This window comes from Poecilia formosa, unplaced genomic scaffold (assembly GCF_000485575.1).
Source record: "Poecilia formosa unplaced genomic scaffold, Poecilia_formosa-5.1.2 Scaffold990, whole genome shotgun sequence".
Classification (NCBI taxonomy): Eukaryota; Metazoa; Chordata; class Actinopteri; order Cyprinodontiformes; family Poeciliidae; genus Poecilia; species Poecilia formosa.
The window spans coordinates 22,350-44,760 of NW_006800929.1; the positions used below are offsets into that span (position 1 = coordinate 22,350).

At 38.4% G+C, this 22,411-nt stretch overlaps 1 protein-coding gene and 1 long non-coding RNA gene across 2 annotated transcripts; one reads left to right on the top strand and one right to left on the bottom strand.

Annotated features, from left to right (window-relative positions):
* Positions 1-3,483: 3,483 nt before the first annotated feature.
* LOC103132312 (uncharacterized) lies at positions 3,484-4,076 on the bottom strand. The gene is made up of 2 exons (XR_001660916.1): positions 3,811-4,076; positions 3,484-3,768 (listed from the first exon to the last, which is right to left on the bottom strand). It is a non-coding gene; the product is annotated as an uncharacterized LOC103132312 (long non-coding RNA).
* Positions 4,077-8,516: 4,440 nt separating this feature from the next.
* On the top strand, positions 8,517-21,695 carry LOC103132313 (DNA mismatch repair protein Msh3-like; the record flags this gene model as incomplete). The annotated part of the gene is made up of 13 exons (XM_007544097.2): positions 8,517-8,810; positions 9,939-10,056; positions 10,152-10,453; positions 11,777-11,989; positions 12,179-12,295; positions 12,393-12,510; positions 12,600-12,739; positions 13,662-13,828; positions 16,915-17,024; positions 17,230-17,344; positions 17,769-17,853; positions 18,300-18,409; positions 21,563-21,695. Coding segments are annotated over exons 1-13 (1,872 nt in total), but the record flags the coding sequence as incomplete, so codon positions are not given.
* Between the last annotated feature and the right edge of the window lie 716 nt (positions 21,696-22,411).

Below are 22,411 nucleotides of genomic sequence, written 5' to 3' on the forward strand. Positions count from 1 at the left end.
GAATTGTCTAAAATGTCTTGATATGATGAAGCCTCAGAGTTCTTCTTACTGGAAATAGGGTTAGAGTTAGCCCAGCTCCTGAAAGACAACCCCACATCATGATCCCCCCTCCACCAAACTTTACATTTGGCACAATGCAGTCAGACAAATTCAGTTCTCCTGGCAACCGCCAAACCCAAACTCGCCCATTTTTGATTGCCAAATGGAGAAGCACGATTTATTACTCCAGAGAACAGGTCTCCCCTGCTCTATAGTCCAGTGGCAGCATGCTTTGCATCACTGCATCCAACACTTTGACTTGGTGATGTAGGGGTTGGATGCAGCTGCTCCACCATGGAAACCCATTCCATGAAGCTCTCTGCGCTGTGTTCCTGAGCTAATTTGAAGGTCACATGAAGTTTGGAGGTCTGTAGTGATTGACAGCAGAAAGTTGGCGACCTATGGCTTCAGCAGCCGCTCCATCAGTTTATGTGGCCTACCAGTTCGTGGCTGAGTTGCTGACACTTCGTTTTCTTATACAGCTTACAGCTGACTGTGGAATATTTAAGAGGGAGGAAATTTCACTAGTGATGGGCCATCAGAAGCCAGGCTTCGAGGCGTGTACAGGGGGTGTGTCAGATGAAGCCCCGCTTGTGTGATCTTGCTGAAAACCACGTGACTGACGACAAATGATGCCTCACATTGCATGGGTCACGTGACTGCTTCATTTTGCGTGTCGGTTTTCAAAATAAAAGCATGATGAGCCGTACGCTTCATTTATTGTATTTGATCGCGCATCAGAGGAGTATTTGTTTTCAGCAGTGGTCGAAATAAAAGGAACCTTGACCAACATAGTTCATGTGCATTAATATTTTGATGACGGCACTCATTAAAAAGTTACGTTTGTTACCGGTTTTCTCAATTGTTGATTATGATATATTTTATGACTTTATATTTGTGTGTTTTTATTATGTAAAGCACTTTGAAACTACATTGTTGCTGAAATGTGCTACACAGATAAACTTGATTGAAATGGAACATGCAGCAAGAGGGAAAAACAATCTGACATCTGGGGATACTTTGAGATGATCGCTCACAAGATGCTTAAATAGAAATAATTAACCCCTTCACCTCCGAAATTCTCAACTTCTTGAAATTTTCACTATCTCGTTATTCTGCAAAGATATATCAGGCTTGCACAGCAGAAAGAGTAAAATTCTGGCCTGATGAGTAAAAATATAAAGGATCAGAGAGCTGATAGAAATCCAAGAAAAAGAGAATTTTTGAAGAATTTTAGTTTTTCAGGAGGCAAATCAAAACTCAAAGAATGTCTGCCCCAACAAGCTCTGCACTCTGAATACACTAAAACAAATGTCTATTGTGAAATCAGTCAATGACAAAAGAAAACAGCCACTGGCAGTCAACATATACCAGGATTGGCTACAAATAATTTTAATAACTAAAAAAAGATTAGTTAAATAGGACTTAATTGACTGTCCTGTTACTAAACATGAGTTTGACAAAAACATTGTGACAATATTGCATTTACTAATGTTTTTTAAGTATGTCTGTCTGAGTGACAAGGCTGCCACAGTTTCAACAGCAGATGTCACGAGTGAGAAATGAATGAACCACCAAGTAATAAACCTTTGGGCAAAGCAATGGACTGGGAAGCTTCATTGTTTTACAAGGCTTCATCACTAAATTTCACGACTGGACACAGGTGGCATCCGATCGCAGCTCCATGCTGGAATTCACTGAGCTGCTGAGAGCGGCCCATTCTTTCACAAATGTTTGCAAAAACAGTCTGCATGCCTAGGTGCTTAATTTTATACACCTGTGGTCATGGAAGTGATTGGAACACCTGACTTCTATAATTTAGGTGGCAAAGCAAATATACTTTTGTTGATATATCACATAATAAGAACCTTTTTTGAGGCAACAAAGTAATACAGTCTGCTTAATACCTTTATTCCAAACCAAAAGTAGCATGTTCAATATTAAATGTTAAACATTTTAAGCCAGCAACAGTGAAACATAATGCTAATAATCTTTTGTAGAAGAGAATATCATTTTTACATCATATTGTATTTGAAAGAAAAGAAAAAAAAAGATTGTAACCTGCAGATAACTTTCGGTTACAAGCAAAAACTGTTCAGGAGAAAAAAAGAAGAGTCATGTGGGATGAAATAAAACTTTATTTTATTTCCCAGATCATGCTAAAGGCCATCCTTTGAAGTGACAGTAAACAAAGGGAAAAAAGTTGTATATCTTTTAAGAGCAAATTATGAAACCATCGTTATTCTGACTCACCAGAACGAGTATAAAACATCTACAGTCAGGTATCTTGTAAACGAATTAACATAACGAGTGATCCGCTTTTAAGAAAACATTAACAAACTAGTGAAAAGCAAACACTTTTTTCTCTAAATTGTCCCTTGGTGTGAGTGTGTGTGCATGGTTGTTTGTTCTGTCTCTGGCGACCTGTCCAGGGTGTAGACCGCCTCTTGCCCGAAACGTTCACTGGGGATAGGCACCAGCACCTCTGTCGACCCCACTAGGGTGTACAGAGGATGGATGGACCTTTCACTGCTGTGAACAACAGCCTGAGTAAGAGACAGAAAGGGAATTCAGGAAACTGGTTATCTTCTAGGCCTGTATTTTGTATCTTCCTGTCAACTCTGACCAGTATGCTGGCAGCATGATGTCACCACCAGGGCTGGACTGGGACTAAAATATAGCCATAGTATCTTTTTCCATGGCAGCCCATGTTGACTACTTATGCAGAGGCACACAACATACCAGAGCACATGTGAATGCTGTATTGTTTCAAAAGTTAAGATAAAGCACAGCAGCTGACAAGGAAGAGTGTAACTATGTTAAATATTTGTAGTCTATAATCCCCGAGAACTAGAAGATCCTAATTGGCACCTGCACATCAAGACATTGTCACAACACTACTTCATTTTGCTGTTTACAACCGTTCTTAGGAGAGTTGGACTGAGAAGTAGTTTGTATGATGAGCTCAGCAGACTCCCAGTTCCACCATGAGTGGTAAACAGCTGCTCTGTGAGGTGAAAGCTCGACTGGGGCCTGCAACTCCAAGGAGGAGCTTTGTGCAAATAGTCAGCACTTTGTGTGAGCAACTGTTTAGGCACTGCTGAATAGCTTCAAATATTTCTCAAACATGCATGAAACAATCAAAGCAGCATTCCAGGTATGTTTTGATGACAAGATAATATTATACCATAATATAAAGATCAAAAAAGTTGATTTTTACACAATATACTCCCCCTTTAAAAGTACAGAGCAAATATAATAATTAAAACAAATTCAACTAAATACAAATGAGAGATAACTATTGAATGAATTTGCAGCCCCTGAAAGAGCCTGGTATCCTTCATGTTTTATTCTTAATCTTAGAAAATGTAAAAACATGATAGTCGATCAAGTTATCTTTAAATAATTTGATGAACTGAAATTGAAAAGACCACATAACAGCAATTTGTTGACTGAGCATTTGATTAGTTTATTCCTTCATAGCTTACAAATTTTGTTTCATGTTTAAAAGAGACATGCGTATTACATGATGAATATAAATAATGCATATCTGTCCTGACTGCATGTTTGCTGTCAACTTAGGTTAACTGTTAATAGACAAAACAATAAACCAGAACAGGATCATGATTTCAGAGCCTTAAATAAAGAGCATCATAAGGGCTGAAGACAGGAGCAGCAGGATGACACCAGGTCCAGTCGGTACAGGACCGTTGCCAGTCAGTACGGCACCTTTGCCAGTCAGTAAGGTACCTTTGCCAGTCAGTATGACACCTTTGCCAGTCAGTAAGGTACCGTTGCCAATCAGTACGGCACCTTTCCCAATCAGTATGGGACTGTTGCGAGTCAGTATGGCACCGTTGCACAAGTCCTTGTCACAGCACTGAATGGGAGGAATGCATGATGCATTTTGCCAGCAGCTCTTTTGAATCAGTCCTGTAAGAGCAAGAAAACCTCTCAATAGTATTCATAAATATGCTCTATAATGTCCACAAAAAGCTCATACAAGTTAAATCTTTTTGCAAGTGATCAGTTCAAGCAGCACAGATTCTCATACATTTAAAAGCTTACCTTCTGACTCGGCAGAAGCACATCGGTCGAAACCATCAGGACAAGTCAAATAATTTGTACAGCCACTGGGATCAGATGTTACACATATGTAGCATCTCAATCCGGATGCTAAATGAAGAACCAAAAGAATTAAACATGATTATCAATAACAACAAAAAACAAGCTGAGAACTTGACAGATGTGTGTCTTTTTTTATTAAACTTACAAGCTGCTTAAATACAAATTTTCAATTAAATGAAAAGAAAGTCTTAAAGTCTTTAACGGTGAAAACATAAGGAAATTGTTTGTACTGTTGAACACGGCATTAAGACAGTCCCGTCCGAACTGTTAATACAGAATTCAGTACATTTCTATATACATTTCTGTACTAATTGTTTTTACAGAAATGAGTAAATCAATCAATCAATCAGTAAAAACAAGACTCAAAATTTGGTTTAAAATCTCAAAATGTATAAAATCCAGTTCAAATATTTTATAAACTAATAATGAGAGCTTTAAAGAAATATTTGACTTACAGCTTTGAATCAAGTCATAGAGAAACTCCTAAACTTTAGGAGAAAACCTGAATTGCTTATAAAACTTAATCTTTGTTTTATTTCCCCTTTTTTTGTTAAATTCAAGAAATTCTTACCAACAGAAAAAGTTACAAAAAGGACAAGAACTCCGTAAAGCTTCATCATGAACGTAGGCTGTGCGAAGGAAAAACGTTTTCTTTCAGTCCTTTCTTCTTTCTCTTCCTTTCCCTAAATAAACCCGCTCCACAGGGACCTGAATATAAAGAGCACTCAAATGACATCATGGCCCTCATAAAAACTCAGCATTACTTTCAGTTCTGACATGTGTTTTTTCAGGATATTGGAATATTGTATTTAGAAAAAGAAATGTAAACATGTCAAAGTCAGTAAGTGTATATTAACAGATTTTCATTGCACTGTATTTAAAAACAGTTCAAAGAAATAAAAAAGGACATATTTTTAGTATTCAAATTCAAAAATACTTTATTGATCTCGTCTTGGAAAATAAAACTTTTGCTTATTTACTGGGAAGAAATAAACAAGTGTTATACTTATGGTACTGATAACGGAGGTTTCAGTGAAGATGTTTTTTCTTCTCTTTCAAACCGGAACTCCTTTGAACCAGGTTTGATTTATGGACAGAGGTACAAATTAACTCGAGATGGGAGAAACTGAGAGAGAAATGGGTGTAGGCACCATGTACGTGACTGATAAGACATAAAAGGAGAACTGTATGTGCTAAGTTTCACTTCTTCCTTCTTCTCTCTTGCTTTTCTTTTCTCAGACGGTGATGTTTACTCTGATTTTCTAAAGAAAATATCTAAAGACAAATGTCCATTTCTCTGATTCTATGCATACCCCTTTATCAAAACAAATAAAGAATTTACCTAAACAATCCCAAAGGAAAACTAAAAGTTGTTGTAGCTCATTAATTCTTCAAATAGTTATTGTAGACAGTGATGGCTATTGACAGGAAAGATCTTCTGTAACAGTCTGTATTACAGTGATTTTGAAGAAGCCTCTGACTGAAGACACTCCCCCCGCCCCGCAATACAGTCTCACGAAGAAGATGGTCAGGGTTGTCCGCAGACATCCTCTGTGATGTCTCACCAGAGTTTTTCCTAGCGTGACACAGTTTAAAAACAAAACTTGGAAGCACAAAAACAGAACTTAAAAGAACACAACATTTCCTGTGATTCTGGCACAAACATGCTGCATCAATCATACTACTTTGAATATTGTTTATGCTACACACACTGTTATGTGATGACATTTTATTGTGCGTGCAGCTATAAAAGTTTTTCTAACATGTCATGTTCTGAACTCTGGATAAAGATAAGCTCAGCATTTAGCTTGTTAGACTTTTTCCTTTTGGCATTGGTAGGATGACTTTTAGATGTTTATGTCAGAAAAATCATGAAGTTCTCTGAAGTTGTATTTCCTCCTTCAAAAGTTTGAAGTTTCTTTCTTTAAACTTCTTACTTTAAGTTTTCCAAGACTTTTGACTTTAAAAGTTTAAAGTACTGTAACTTGGAAAGTTGCGATAAACTACTTAAATTATTTTACTGTCCAGATCAGACAGTAAAAAACCTTACTGTCTCATGTGGTAAAAACATATAAAAATTGTCAAGGTTAACAGGTTAATTTTTACTATATGTAACCTTGTCTGCTGTGCAGGTTAATGTTAAAGTTCTGCCAGATTAGAATTACACTGGTGAGTCAAACTGAATTTATTTCTAGTTTTTAGAGTCGAAGATTATGTGGGGAAAAACTTTAATACCAAAAGCCATTTTTATATTTCAAAATAAAAGTGTAAAATGTTCAGCTGAGATTACATATTACTTTAAAAAATCTAATATTACGGCAGATAGTCCACTTAAACTGATGACCCTCCTTTTTTTTTAACAGCCAAAACCAGAAATTGTTTCAAATTGATATCCAGTTTTGAAAGATGGAGATATTATTGCTGTGACAGAGGAGGAGAAGAGAAACATTTTGGTTAAAATTTTGTTAAAGTTCACAGTTGTGATAAGTACAGAGGAAAAACAGAGAAGAGTTTGTACAATCAATAAAAATGTTAATTTGTTGGAACAAATTGTAAGAACTAATGACTTATTAAATGGTCCCTTTTCTTTATTTGAACTAAATAATGTTAATAGGAAATAAAAGAATGATAATATTTCTTGTATTATGGTTATTGAGCTTAGTAATTCAACTAAAAAGGTTTTCCTGAAATTATATAGTAAGACCTGGAAAATAGTGATTTTTTAACCTATGGCATGGAAAGAAGCAATCATAGTTCCAAACCTAAAATCAGGTAAAGAGTGGTCAAACCAGCAAGTTATAGACATATTGCATTAAATTCACATATAACTACTTTGTTAAAAAGAGGGGATATTTATCAACATTTCAAAGTGGACTTAGAAAAGGTAGAAGCAGTATGGATCCTATTCTACGTTTAGAACATGAAATCAGAAAAAGGGCAAGTTAGTAAGGAGAGTATGGTGGCTGTCTTTTTTCATATGGAGGAAGCAGATATGGAAGGAAGGTTTTAAATAACATTTAAAAAGGTGGGAATTAGTGGATTCATTGTTTTATTGGATAAAATGTTTTTTACAAGATAGACCAGTACAAGTAAGAATAGGGCAACATTTTTCAGAAAGATTTTTGGTTGAAAATCTTTCTGAAAAAATTTTCAGAAGAAAATCTTTTCGCTTTACTTCCTTAGGGAAGTGGTTTGACGTACTTCCCTAAGGAAGTACACTATACTTTCTTAGGGAAGTATAGCGTACGGCAAACATATGTTTGACAATTTTGGAGAGTGGAATGGGCTTTTCTTTATTTGCTGATGATGGAACAATCTGGAAAAGGGGTAAAAACTTAAATTGTATTGTTAAAAATATACAAGAAGCAATTAATAAAATGGAAGATTGGTCCTTTAAGTGGAGATTTAAAAATTCTATAGACAAAACTAAGAGTTTATTTATTTATTTATTCATTTATTTTTTACAAAGGAAGTGTCTGAAAATCTAAAATTGCAAATATATAATCATGATTTAAGTTTAAGCCATTTAAGTTTTTGGGTTTAAGGCTGGATGAACACCTTACTTGGAAAATTCATTTTCAAAAAGTAGTGGAAAAGTGTAAGAGAGTTTTAAATGTAATGAGGTGTTTGGTGGGGAGTGAGTGGGATACTGAGAGAAAAACATTGAAAGCAATACACGGGTTTAGTACGGTCTGTATTTGATTATGCCAGCATAGCCATCATACATGTCAAGAAATTTTAAAACCCTGGGAAAAAGAAAAAAAGAAATGAACCGTTTCATGCATGAATTATGATCCTTTGTGTCAGGATTTTTTTCCAAAATGTTTTTTGATTTTCTTAAGGCATAAAAAAAGGTAGGAAAAAAATTTAGTAAAAAGTTTTTATTTTTTTTATTTTTTTTTAGGTGATCAAATGTAAGTTTCTCCAAATACAAAGTTGTTATTTGAAAAATACATCAGTAGTATTGTTCTTTAGGGGTTATCTGATGTCACAATATTTTTTTTACCTGCAAGAGTCGTCTACAGTAGAAGGAGGGACCGGGTCGGTTGCAATGCTTTTATTATCTGTCGGCCATATTGGATTTAACAAAAATAATTTCTTGCATTTGCAGCTGATGGCCAGTAGTTGATAGTGTATTTTATGATGCATTGGTGTAGAAAGGCAGAAAAATTATATCCAAATTACGTTTTAGCAAACTTACAGTTAAATACACAAGATATTTTAAATAATCTTTTCAATTCTGAATATTTTTGTTCTTTACTGAAAAACCTCAAGAAGACGAAATTGATAGGATACAGAGTTTATACGTAGCATACACACTCCACTCCAGTAGATGACGGTAATGCACATCAATACGTTGCGGCGTCATTTTACGCGCCTGGGTGACGTCAGCTCCTGCGCCGCTATGTTTTGAAAAGCCGGTGGAGCTTCAACTACTTCGTTATGACCGGTTTTATGCAGGTTTTTAAAACATTTCGGTTAAAAAAAGAAATGTAAACATGCCAAAGTCTGTGAAGAAGCCCTGCACTACTCAGACCTCCATCAGCAGGTACTTTGGAGGACTGAGCAGCAGCAGCAGCAGCAGCAGACCTCAGTGTGGGATTAAAGCAAATCCTGCAGAGCATCGGCTCTCAAGAGGAAAGGTGAGGTCTGCTACTTAACTCATTTCATATCCGACATGTCATCTGTGGTTTGCTTTATGCAACTCTTCCAGAATTTAGTTCCTCGGAAAGTATAATGTCACACTAAGAAAGGTTTTTAAACCACAGCTCTTAATTCATGGGGATTTTGTGACCTCTGCTCTATCAGCACTCAGTCATTGGAGTCCTCCACTATTATGGGTTGAAAAAAAGTCACAGCTAAAGGAATCATGTATTGAAATATTGCTGTGTCCAGTTATATTAATTGGACGTTGAGAGGAAGGAAGAAGTGTGATGGACAAAGATGCAAGTGCAATAGGTATAATTGAACCTTTATTGGAGGACTTTGAATCACAGTCCACAGAAGCCTTGATGTTAGAATATTGTATTTTATTCAGACATCAAGGTAACAGAGTCTGGAGGAAGAGTGGAGAGTAATCAAAGTTACTTCAGGTACTGGTTGAGGTTTTCACAGTGTGAAATTTAGGGTGCCATGTCATCTTCAGAGCAGCTATTTGCAGGAACTTTTAAAATATTTCATGTTTCGCTGACAAGCTTTATGGAGTTGCTGATTTAATTTTCCAACAAAACTTGGCATCTGTCCACATTGCTAAGGGAATACTACCTGCTGGTGTTACTCTCCTTTTACTGATAAGCAAACTGTACTGACCTGTAACCCAAGCAGAATGTCACAGACACCAGACCCAACAGTGCAGATGAGCTGAAGGCAACCTGGATTAATGAATGAATGGATAAATTTATTAATCAAAACCTCAGCAAAGTCACAGACTGCTTGCCTCCAATCACTGATTCACCAATTCATGCAAAAAGGGACCCAGCCAAGTACTGAAGGCTCATACTTTACAGTAGAATAATATACATTTCCACACATTTCTGCTGTTTCTTATTGGTTTTAGGTAAAGGTATACTTTTGTGATAAACCACATTTAGGGCTTTAATTAGCTGTTAAACATTATCATCAAAATTATAATAAAAACAATCACTTTAAATATTTCACTGTTTCTCCAAATCAAAATTTTTGAGTTTCTTGAATTAAATATTGACTTTAATTAACTTTTTAGGTACACACTAATTTATTGTACCTGTGATTATTTGGCTCCTGTACTTTAGTTGAAACTTTCCTCTGGTGATGAAGATGGGTTGCCATCAAAACGAACCAAACTGGCTGTGAAGGGCCAACAGGTGGAAGACGTGCAGTGTGAGCCCGGACCTTCTCAGAGTGTTAAAGGTGAACACAAGCTTATCATCTAATTTCATTTCTTCTAAAAATATTTCCTTTACTGTTTGAAAACTAAATATTCTTGGTTTGTTTCTTCTCCCTAGAGGCAAAGCCGACATTGAGCCGAGGAGGAGGAGGAGGACGAGGAGGTCTCTGCTCCTCCACTTTGGAGAAGCTGAAAGGTTTCTCCTGCATGATGGCTGATCCGTTTCTCCGGGCCATCGAGGACGAAACAAAGATGGATGACCGCAGCGGCAAAAGCTCTAATATGAGGAGTTCTGTTTCGCCTAGTTTTGTGGATTCTCATCAGCAAATCAGCAAGACACTGCCTGGGACAGAGAAGAAGCGGGATTATGAAACACAGAATCATGACGAAGAGGATCCAGAGCTGGCTGTCACTAATCTGGTATGTTAAACAAATTCTTCTCTATGTGAAAAAGACATGAGAACATATTTAAACCTCAAAGGTTGGTAGTTTAAGCCCTGAATATAATATTTAGCTGCTTTCTATAAATGTTCTGACTAGGGCCTCTGACCTCTACCTCTTTCAGATGGGGTCAAGTAAAGCCAGGCTCGCGTCATCAAGCAAATAATGATTAAGTTTACTCTTCACATAAACTCTGAAAAGATCACAAGGACACAAAGACTTGCCTTTTACAAAACGAGAGAAGTGTGTCAGACTGTTTAGGCTAACTCCAACAAGAGCTTGCAAACCTTCGGTATTCATTCTCCTCAAAGCACAGGAGTGCCGTCATAGTGATAATTCAACAGCACAGGCAAGTGCAGGAAATGCATTCCATATATGGCAGCTACAAAGAGAGGCGTTTTGCACAGGATGTCACAGTTCAGCTATCTTTGTAAACGGCTGCGAAAGCGTCTGCACATTGTCTGGAAACTTCTTTAACAGGAAAACACCTGCAGAGAAAAAAACACAGCAGATATAGCAGTGAATAAATGGTAAAAAGTATCAACATTTCCATCAATGGCATTACTGCAACTCTCTCTGTGCTGACACCTGATGCAGTGAGAATCCATTCAACAAGCTGAATATGTTACTCATAAGCAGGGAGTGTATTCTTTATGTTTGGATTAAACCTGGCTATAAATATTTCATAGTAAACAGTGCTAAGATTTACTAAGATTGGACACATACTATAGTCATGATGATTAAATACTTTTTGTCACTTTGATCAACTTTGTTTTCTCTGTGCTTTTTTGATCTGAGCTGGTAATTCTTAGAATAATTTGCCACCTCCATTGATAAACTGCAAACCTATACAGTCTGAATACAGTTTAAACAGTTTGCTCAGAAGGTACAAATGTTTCTTTTTTCACTTCCTTTTATTGGTTTACTTTGTCCTTATTCCCTTTACCTGCTGTTTATTTTTCTTGTCATGTGTCCAGTCTTGGCATTTCGGGCATACCATATACAGACGCTGGTTCCCAACACATGACAGAGCAGATTTGCTCCTAAAAAGGATATTTGAAGTTTGTGTCATAATTGCATGATTGACTTTATGTTATTTTATTGGGATATTCATCATTGATGGGAACCTGGAGCAGTGAAGGAGTCAGTGAATCATTTACTTTAATTGCCACTCAATTAAATTTTACTGAGCAATACAATCTTTTTTTAATGCACCGCTGTTCGAAGAGCTTAACTTCAAACTTGAGCACCGCTAACAAACTAAAAATAACCACATTTGAGCATATTTTCTTCCCCCTGCAGGGATTTTGCTTGTCTAAGATCACAAAGTCAGGAGGAAGGGAGGGAGGCAAGGTTGCAGAGTCTCCATCAGACTCCAGCGCCCCCTGCAGACGCTCCAGAAGCACATACACCCCCCTGGAGCAGCAGGTCATGGAGCTGAAACAGCAGCATAAGGACGTGCTGTTGGCAGTGGAGTGTGGCTACAAATACAGGTTCTTTGGAGAAGATGCAGAGGTAAAAACCCGAGTATGCTTAAATAATCAGATGTAATCGTAGCTCCAGTGTATCTGCTACTTTGCAAAAGAAAGTATTCTCATTGAAACTACACACTTCTCATTTCCTAGTACCCCGGGGGAGGAGAGAAAACATCTTTGCTCCAGGTTTAGACCAAATAATCATTTAGAAACTTTTGCATTTGAACAGATTGCTGCCAAAGAGCTGAACATAACTTGTCACCTGGATCATAACTTCATGACGTGCAGCATCCCGACTCACCGCCTGTTTGTTCACGTCAGGCGCCTGGTGTCTCATGGACACAAGGTAGCAGATGATTGCTAGATTCTGATTCTCTTCTTCCCCCTTCCACTCCGTTAGCAGAGACAGATATCGTCTCGTCACTTCTGTCTGTCATTTTTAGGTTGGCGTTGTGAAGCAGACAGAAACGTCTGCGCTGAAGGCGTCAGGGACCAACAGAAACGCTCTGTTCAGCCGTCAGCTCAGCGCCTTGTACACCAAGTCCACTCTGGTGGGAGAGGGTATCCTTACAGGCATTTTCTGTCCTTACATGCCCCTAAAGTAGCTTTTTTTTAATCCCTTGATGTCCTTGACGAGGTATTATTTCCAGACGTAAACCCGGTCTGCAGAGTGGCAGACGTGGAGGAGGGGGGCTGTGCTGACGTGGTGTCGGACCCTCCTGACAGCTTCCTGCTGTGCATCAGTGAGAACTGGGACAAAGTGAAGAAGCAGCTCTCTGTGGGGGTGGTGGTGAGTCTGATAAACATAAACTGCAGCTGAAACCAAGCAACATGGTGTGCATTTCAACAATATGAAGCACATCGAATCTGAGTTTATCTGGAATCTAGAAGATTTTAAGTAATTCCTGAAGGAAATGGTATTTTCAGCTAGATAAACTATGAGAAGATCAGTGGTTATTTGTCGACAGGTTTGAGAGAGTCTGGCTGCCTCATGTTGGAAATATTTTCCAATTAAAGAAGTTCAATAGCCAATTACATCTCCTCCTCTGTATAAATGAGATATTTTCATAACAAATTCATCTATTAAAACTTATATGAAAGTGTTGGTCAATGGTGACGTTTTATATTTGAGTCTTTCTTGGCAGATGTCATTGGTATTTGATCAAAATGAACAATGATGCATCCACAGGTTTATGACTTTTTTGTTTGTGTTATATTCAATCCATAACAGAGTATTAGGGCCATCATGGATTAAAATGAAAAATGGATACATTTCAGCCAAAAACGTCTTTAATATTCTCTGATGTCAAAATATAATAAATTGGCAAGAATTTTTTTTTCCTTGATTAAAGGCATACATTTCTGATATGAGAACTAAAATATCCTCTGACGTGAGAAATTTGTAAGAAAAAAAATCCTGAATTTGTAAGAGAAAAATCTCTTATAGAAATATTTTACACATGTTTTGTCTGGATTAAGGAATAAAGTCATTTACCCTCTTGTCATAAATATTAAAGACAATATTTAAAAATTCCAATTTCAACTTTGATTGAACTGGAAGGAGAGTCATTTTTATCCATATTTAAAAATATGGCTGACTTTATTTGTAAAGTCAGCCATCTAATATGAACTGAGTGATCAAACTACCTCTTTACCCTCTAATCTTTTGTTTTCTCCTTTTTCTGTCCCTGTGCTTGTGTCTTGTGCATCAGGCCGTCCAGCCCAGCACTGGAGACGTGTTCCTGGACTGTTTCCCTGATGGTCCGTCCCGCTCCGAGCTGGAGGGCCGTATCCTGAGGATAAACCCAGTGGAGGTTCTCGTGCCTTCGGACCTTTCGGATCAAACCTCCAAACTGCTGCTCAGTATCGCTAATGCCAGGTAATCTGCTGTCACGCCACAAGGGGGCGACGTGTCTTCATTTTCCTCTGCAGAGCTTATCTCTGCTTCGATAGAACTGAGTGTGTCTGAGTTTGGTTCACTTGATTCTGAGGGGTTGTGTTTAGATTTCCCCAGGCAGGCAGGCATGCAGCCCTGCTGAGCGGAGCACTTTGGGCTTAGTGTGGCAGAGGAAATCGATGCGGGCGCACTGAGCGGTTATGAGATGGGGTCTTCAGCACGCAGGTTCTCACCACGAGGCTCAGCGGGTCCACAAGATTCATTTAGTATTTAAGGTTGTGGATGGATTTTGCTCAAACTGGAAACTTCACAGTTTAGTTTGTGAAGGTTTTTGGCTCAAAGTAAATAAAAGTTTGATTTAGAAGGACAATCATGTCACACTTTATGAGTTTCAAAAACACTGTTTAAACAAAGTTATTAGAAAAAAATACTGTTATGATTAATTTTCCAAATGCTGGTCACACTTAATGCATGATTATAAAATTGATCAAAGGAGTTTATTGAGATAATTTATATTAGTTGCTTCTATAACTTTAATGTGTAAATTGGACAAAAAAAGCTTTATTTCCGTATGATTGACAATTGGCTGTTTTTTTAAAACTCCTTTTAGTCAGAAAGAAATAAGCAAACAATCTTTTTCCTTATGTATGTTCAGAACTGACCTGTAAAAATATTTATTTTTTCCCCATAGTTACACAAACAGCATTGATTATTGCATTGGCAAACATTATTAACTAATAATAAAAAGTTTTTGAGGTTTTGGGATTATTATCATTTTGTTTTTTTTAACATATTTTTCATTCTTTTTAACGGTAATTGGGGGCAGGATAACTTTGGGTTCTTTTCCAGCCCACTACTCTTACTGTAAATAATAAAAGTAATAAAATGTGTTTTGTCTACATTCCTGCATTTTATTGTTACTAAAATAGCTGATATTTCGTATTTCTCAGTCTAACTCGTCATTCCTCATAGAGGACTGTTGTGTTTCTCACTGTGCTTCATTCAGTATGATGCAGTCACTGATCGGAGAAAGAAAGAAACGTTTCATCTTGCTTGATACAGGAGATTTCTTGCTCCAGTCATTTTCTGACTTGATCAACACAAAATCTCCTTTCTCCAATTTTACAATCGATTTATGTCTTTGGTTTCGCAAGAGGGAGAAAACACAACTTCTTTTTAACATCAGGAAGATCTAGTTTCAACTGTGAGATCAAAAAGACAAAGAACTGAGATTTATGTCTGTCTGACTGACGACACGGCCAGCACCGCTGACGTTGAGCTGCTTTGTTGTGCCGTCCTTCTTGTTCACATCGGCGCCATTGACGTCCTCTGTAGCCCAGCCATGACCGCGAAATCCTGAGGAAATGAGACAAGAGAAAGAGAGGGAGCGAGGAGCGTTTGATTACAAGCTGAGAGTTGGATAAACAGGAGAAATGTCTGCCTCATTCTGCGTCTCTTCCCTTCAAAAACGATTTGGAGCAAATTTATTATCCTCTCTTGCACAATCCTTGCAGCTATTTTCTTTCTTTTTTCAATTTTCAATCAGTCTCATTGATAATCACTGCTCCTCGGGGAGCTACCAATCAGAACCAAACTCTTCTTTGGCCTCTTGTGTCTCAGATAAGTCTATTACACGTCCGTAGCAAACGGAGCTTAATGACAAAATTTTCTTGCTGATTATTTTCTCACTGTTTTAATGACTGAACCTGAGAGAAATGATACATTGTGCATCAGTAATTCAGAGATAAATGTTTCAATGAGTGCCGGTAATGAGGCTCCTCTAAAGGAGCAGCCCAGGAGAGCGTCTGAATCGAGGGGTTTTTGTGGCTGCTGACGTCAGCCTGTCGGTGCTTCTGTCTCTGGGGTGGGCAGACGAGACGGGACCCCTGGCAACGGACTCGTGTCCATGGAGTGGCTGGTAATGAGTCCCTCAGAGGTTGATTGTGACAACTGGGTGTGGTGTTGGTGGCTTTACTCGTGCAGACGGAGAGGGAGTTTGCATTTACCTGGAGGTTTAAGGTGGGGAATATGAAATGTTAAGATTAAATGCAAACATCCCGGAATAGATTCACTCCAGCTCACACAAATTCACCAAAAAACAAACTCGACTGCTCAGAGTATGTTTTTTGTTTTTAGGGGGGGAGGGTTTATTTTTCACCCTGCAGGAATGGCGCTTAGGTTTTATGGACAGTTAAAATATTAAAGAGATACTATTAGATGTATGAACTGACAGCCTGTTGAATTTATGTCAAATCCCTATTTTACCTAAATGTTTCTAATACTTTTATATTTTGTATTTTATGGTTTTAGCTCAAAGTATCAACCGTACCAAAACTGATTCTGTTTTTGTTCTTTCATTTCTTTTTGTATAAACCTGAACCAGGATCAGCCTTAGCCGTCTCAGTATTTTAAGTCGGGCTCAGCTTAATGCAGTCCTCACCACGCTCAGGCCCCATCAGGCTTTTGCAGAAATGCTCCTACAACACCAACCCTGGATCAATAAGTGCTTCAGTCGCAGTTCTTGTAAATCTCGCAATGTGGTGCAACTGACTGGCTCAGTGATTAATTGCCCCAGCCTAATTTCAAGCACAATGTGGGATCTATTGATTGCTTTTATATAATCTGAGCTCCTGGACGGACCATTTGCTGAACTGAAATATGATGATTGTGTGTTTGCGCATGGGTGCTGGAAAACGGAAGACCGAAAGTGCTTCAGCGCTGCAAAGAGAGCCATGGCAACAACACGGCAGACAAAGCAACAGAGTCCTTGAGAGGTGCAACGCCGAGAGAGTGGATGGAGCAACAGGGAGATACGATGGTGCACCAGGGAGACGCAGAGGAGAATGTGGCTTTATGGCTGTGACTGAGGCTGTTGCGTCTCCATAGAGTCTGCTTGAACACAATATGCAGCTGCATCTGTATTTTTCTCGAATAGAAAACTGTGGTTAGATGTGAGGTATCCACGTTCAAACAGAGTGACAAGCAACACTGTTGTTTATCGCTGGATCGATACTAACACATGGTCGTTATAATAAATGAAGGTTATTGCTGTTGTTGTTCCCCTCCAGTGCTCAGACTGATGACCGAATCAGAGTTGAGAGGAGGGACAGCGCTGAATTTGAGTTCACCTCTGCAATGAACGCAGTCGTCAAGTTCTACTGTCACACCCCGGAGAAAGGTGGATTTTTATGTTGCGTCATTTTGTTCCGCTTAGAGCTTTTACTCTGAACGCATTTTTTCCCCCTGTTTGGTTCCTGCTATTAATACCATGACAGCCACTCAGCGGTAACACTGGATGTGTCTGACAAGGACTGAGCTATGACTCACGGCTGGGCTTTAGTGTTAAAAATCCAAACATGACTGCGTGTTTTGTTTTCCTCCAGACTCGCGCTCTCTGTCGAGCGTGGCCTCCTTCGACAGCCCGGTCATCTGCTGCCTGGGGCCGCTCATCCAGTACCTCCAGGAATTCAATCTGGAGAGGGTTCTTAGAAACGAAAGGTGCACGACACAGACGCATCCTGCAAGATTGATGTTGGGAATCCTGGGAGAGATTGTTGAGATAATTACTGCAATTCTTCCATATAGAGATAATAATTTAAAAATTTCTTTGGGTACAGCATTTACAAGAAAATGTAGCTTTTTTTTCTTTGTTGAACATTACTGTAATGAATCTTTGCTATGTTTAAAATAACCAGGAACATGTAACTGACAGCCTGACACTTGTATTTATTATTACAAACATACAATTTGAGATTTACCTGCAACCTTTGAAATTAGGGAATAAACACCTTCTTATATATGCCATTCGTTTTTTGTTGGGCTTGTGACAGTTTCTGTCATCTCATCTACAAAACTAAGCATTAAAATTGTTCTGACAAGGGGAGGTAAGTGGTGTTTAAATAAGATTTTTCATTTTGTGCAGCTCATTTCGGCATCTGTCCAGCGAATCAGGGGGGATGAAGCTGAGTGCTGCCACTCTCAGGAACCTGGAAATCCTCAATAATCAGGTACATGCTCCTGTCATTTAGCTGTCTTGGTCAATTTTTAAGGAAAATAAGATTGTACATGTGGAGTTAATGCATGATTCATACTACGCTATGAAATATTTTAAGGTCACTCTTTGTATTTGCCTCGAACCGAAGCCTGTGCTGCAGGACATAATGCACTTTGTGCGGCTTTGGAAGATTTACACGCTGCGCTGCCAAACACTTTGGCTCCGTGTCATCAGCTCAAAATGTGACACTTGAGCATCTCGGCCTTCATGTATTTGTTAAATCATATGTTGTTATTGCTGCCTAATGCGTCTGGAGCGTTGTGCTCTGCATGTCAGCCGTAATGATTTACTCCCTGTGATTTCCATTTCAATAATTTTTATGTTCTTATCCTAAAGTGCTTTGCTGCTTGATGGTGCAAAGGTGAATTGAGTTTTTTCTTTTTTTCCTTTGATTCATAGACAGATGGGAGCGTGAGGGGAAGTCTGTTGTGGGTGTTGGACCACGTTCGCACTCCGTTTGGACGGAGACTGCTGAGGAAGTGGGTCAGCCAGCCGCTCACAGAGCCGCAGTGAGTACACGTCACCTTTGACCCCCAGCTTCATTCTCACTGGGTTCTCAGTCAGCCTGCACAATATCAGTAAAATATGCGACAATTATTGCTAAATGCTATAATAAGAATATGATTATTGAATTATCTGCATCATTTTACTTCTTTTTTGTATTTTGAACTGTGTTTAGGTTTTTAGGCTCCGAGTTTGTGGAGCATTTTGTGACTTTTTTATTTTTTTATTTTTTATCTGTGAAAGGAGCCATATAAATAAAATGTACTTACTTACTCCAAAGCAAGAGATTGATAGGTACAAGTCTGTCTGCAAGCTCATCTTTAAAAAGTCTTAAATCCATGTATCTAAAAATAAGACCTTAGAATGTCTTCGATTCATTTAAATAATTGTAAGTTGGCCTTAAATACTTTAATCACAGGTCTTAAATGTTGTCTTTGAAGGACTGCTTAGTCGTGTATATTCAGTATTTTATTTTCTTGTGGGACTTATCTGTCAGTTTGAGTCTCCCCTTGCTTGCATTTTGCAAAAACACACACCATCATGGGTAAGTGTAAATCTAACACAAGCTTGCTGGATGAAGTTTGTACATTTCTTTTGAGATGCAGGTCTTAGATGCCCTTCAGAATGGTTTTAAAAAGCCTTAAATTTGAGTTGTTGAAACCCGCAGAAAGGCTGGTCTGGTGAAGCGAGATGGTGGCTGAAAATATTCTAGCTAAACACAGAGGGAGCCAGAAATACCTTCTACTGGAAAAACCAAACCAGTGACAGACTAATGGTGTTAAATAATGTCACCACCAGTTTTCGTCAGAGAACCGACTGGGAGAAAACAAGAAACTCTGCTGCTTTCCGGGTCCTTGATATCCACTTTGTTTTCTGATATGGATCATTAAGTAAAATGTCAGGAAAACAAAGTTTGAGAATGAAAAATGTTATTGTCCTATTTTCATCATTATGACCTCCATAAATGATCTCCAAGAAGAACTCCTATATTTCTTGTTGCTTTAGTCTTGTTTGTGAATGAAACTGTGCAACATCCACAACAAATAACTCAGGTTAACAATACATACAATACAAAGACCATAATGTTAATGTACATTGATTCCTCTACTGGTTACAGCAGAAGAAAGAAAGCATGTAAAGTTTTAGAGTCAGCTGCTTAACAAAAAAAAAAAACAGGGATTTTCAGTCTAATTCTGTTTTCCATACAGTCAAATTGTTAGTAATTTCTGTCTCTGAGGGCAGCCCTCTTTTCTTTCTGCACAGGGATTATGGTTGTGGATTGGGCACCGCTTTTCAGATTAAACGGATAACATTTCTGCAGAATTTAGACATGAATCTAATCCTGATTACACGCAGGCGGATTAATTCCTCGACATGCTGCACATCAGCAAAAGGCACGGATGTTCTGGCCCAAAGCGAGACGATGCACCATGACTTTTCGTTCTGAGTATGATGTTCAGGTCACAACTTCTCTAAATCTGCTCCAATCTGCTTGTTTGAGGCTTTTTAATGGCCATACTCAGATGAACTCTCTGTGCTCTTCAGTGAATTGCTTTAATGGAGTTATTTGAAATTCAATCTAAGTCGATTCTTTCATGTGTTTTTACAATTATTTTTTGTTTTATTCTGGAGTGAATGTCTTAATGTCTTCCCTGTCTGCAAAACCTCAGATCGTTTAAAGATGAACAGCTTTTCAGAAGTGGATCGAACGTGAAGAGAAAGACAGAAAAGCTGAAAATAATATTCTTTTTAGTGAAATTGTGTCATTTATGTTAACTATAATAAAGTAAAAGCCATCTAAAACTATCACCATTTGTCACTTTGAACGCTTGTACAGGAGTGTAATTTTAGGATTGCGTTGGTGTTGCAGTCAAATAAATTCTCCCATCAAAATGTGACACAACCAGAAATATTAACATTCATTTACATTTTTGAGATCTTACTTTTTTGTTTCTCTTACCACATCTTCTAAAAAAAAAAAAGTGGAGTTACTGGAGCGAGACAACCACATGGAGCTTGATGACTAATTTGCTTTTTAAATAATTTAACCTTTTATTAAGAACTGAGAACAAAATTAAACCAACTACCCACTCAACAGAGTCTGACTGTTCAACTTTACCACTTTTAAAACCAAAATTAATTGCCCACTTACAATTATTATTACTAACTAGATCTCATATCGTCTGACAGATATTTTACTCCATCTTTTACTTACTCAGGTTTCCTGTGTTTTTCTTGTTCACATTTTGTGACGTTTCAGTCACAAATCTTAATGTGTTTCATTCTCAATAAGATTCAGGGTCCAGACTTTGACTGGGCCATTCTAACAGATACATATGTTTTGATCTAAACATTGTTGCTACTGCTGCTCTGGTTTAAGGTCACAGTTTTATATCATAATTTATTTCTTAATTACGATTGAAAAAAAAAGACTCCTTTTTTTTAACCTAAATGAATATGAAACCTGAGAGGTTTGGTTTGAGACAATAAAACATTTCCTTAAACTGTTTTTTTTTTTAAAATGTGCATTTTTACATTTCAAGCCAACAAAGTCAAGATTGGGGATTAATTAGATTTTTTTAAATTGATTGACAGCACTAGTATATTTCATAAACTCACAATAGAACACATTAAAGTTTGTGTGACAAAATGTGATAAAGTTCAATGGATATTAGTGACTCTGCAAGACGTTTAACTGTAAGAATCAGCTCGGTTTCTCTCCTGCTTCCTGCCTGCTTTGCAGAGCTTTCACCTCAGAGTTTTTCCAGTTATGTGAATAAAACTCAGCCTGAGAATTTCCTGCAGTCTGCCACATGTGTGAAACGGAAACTGTAGGCAGAATCTGCAGTATAATTGCTTGGACCTTTTTCTGAGGTGTTTATGTGACAAAATATGAAAAACTGTAGGAAGTCAGGAGGTTGTTTGGCACTTAAACGCAGCACTGTAGCTGCAATCAGCTGGGTTGCAATAATTCATAAAGAATCCAATCAGCGGCAATCATTTCAATCAGAAAGGATTCCGCTTTTCTAAGAACACATATCTTTTGCTCCTTGCGAAGCTCGACTGTTTCGATGGCTTTAACTCCTCGCCTTTCAGCCCGTCTTTGTAATTCACACCTCTTTTCTTTCCTCCCGTCTCCTCCTTCCTCTCGCCTGCAGGTGTATAGCAGAAAGACAGGATGCTGTGCAGGAAATGATGGAGTCAGACTCGATAACTCTGAACTCCATCAGATCTCTGCTGTCACATTTGCCTGATCTGGAGAGAGGCATCTGCAGCATATATCATGGAAAGGTAATCAAAAACACTTAGATGCATATTTTATTTAACTGTGTGCTACAAAGCTTTGTCATCCAGAGATGGTTAAAAAAGTACCTGAAAATATGGTCTGACCCTCTCAAAGACAAAAAACAATTTTCTTCTTTTTCCTCTCATCTCCATTGTTCTGTCTTTTTAATGGCAGACTTGATCAACAGGAGGGAGCAGTCACCTCACTGTCGCTTCCCTGATTGTCTAACAGAACCTCATTTCCCACCAGACCCGTCTAAGAAGTGCCACATGCTTTTCTTCTGTCTCCATATGCGCATTTGTGTGTGTTTGTCCGTGAGGCGGCACACATGTATTGCTTCGTGCTCATCTTTCTGTCTCCTTCATTTGGGGTTAAAAGAAAACGATCTGATGTCTTCAAACGTGGACACACAGCGAGCACACGGAGCCGGGCCTTAATTGTCATGTTGCCCATCTGCAGATAAATGGGTCTGTGTGTAATGGCCTGTGTCTCAATGGCTCCATTGACATAATGGCAGGGAGGGCATGCCTGTGGTCTTCTGCTGCTCTCTGTTTGTTTTTCATAAAAGTGCAACGTGGGGGCTGCAGACGTGGGGCAGCATTGAAACCGCAGCGAAGCCTTTAGTACCAAAACCCCCGGCGGAGTCACCGTTATTGATGCGAGGCTTCGGACTAGTTGTAATAATATTGGACATACGCTCTCTCATCAGAGCCATTCCCAG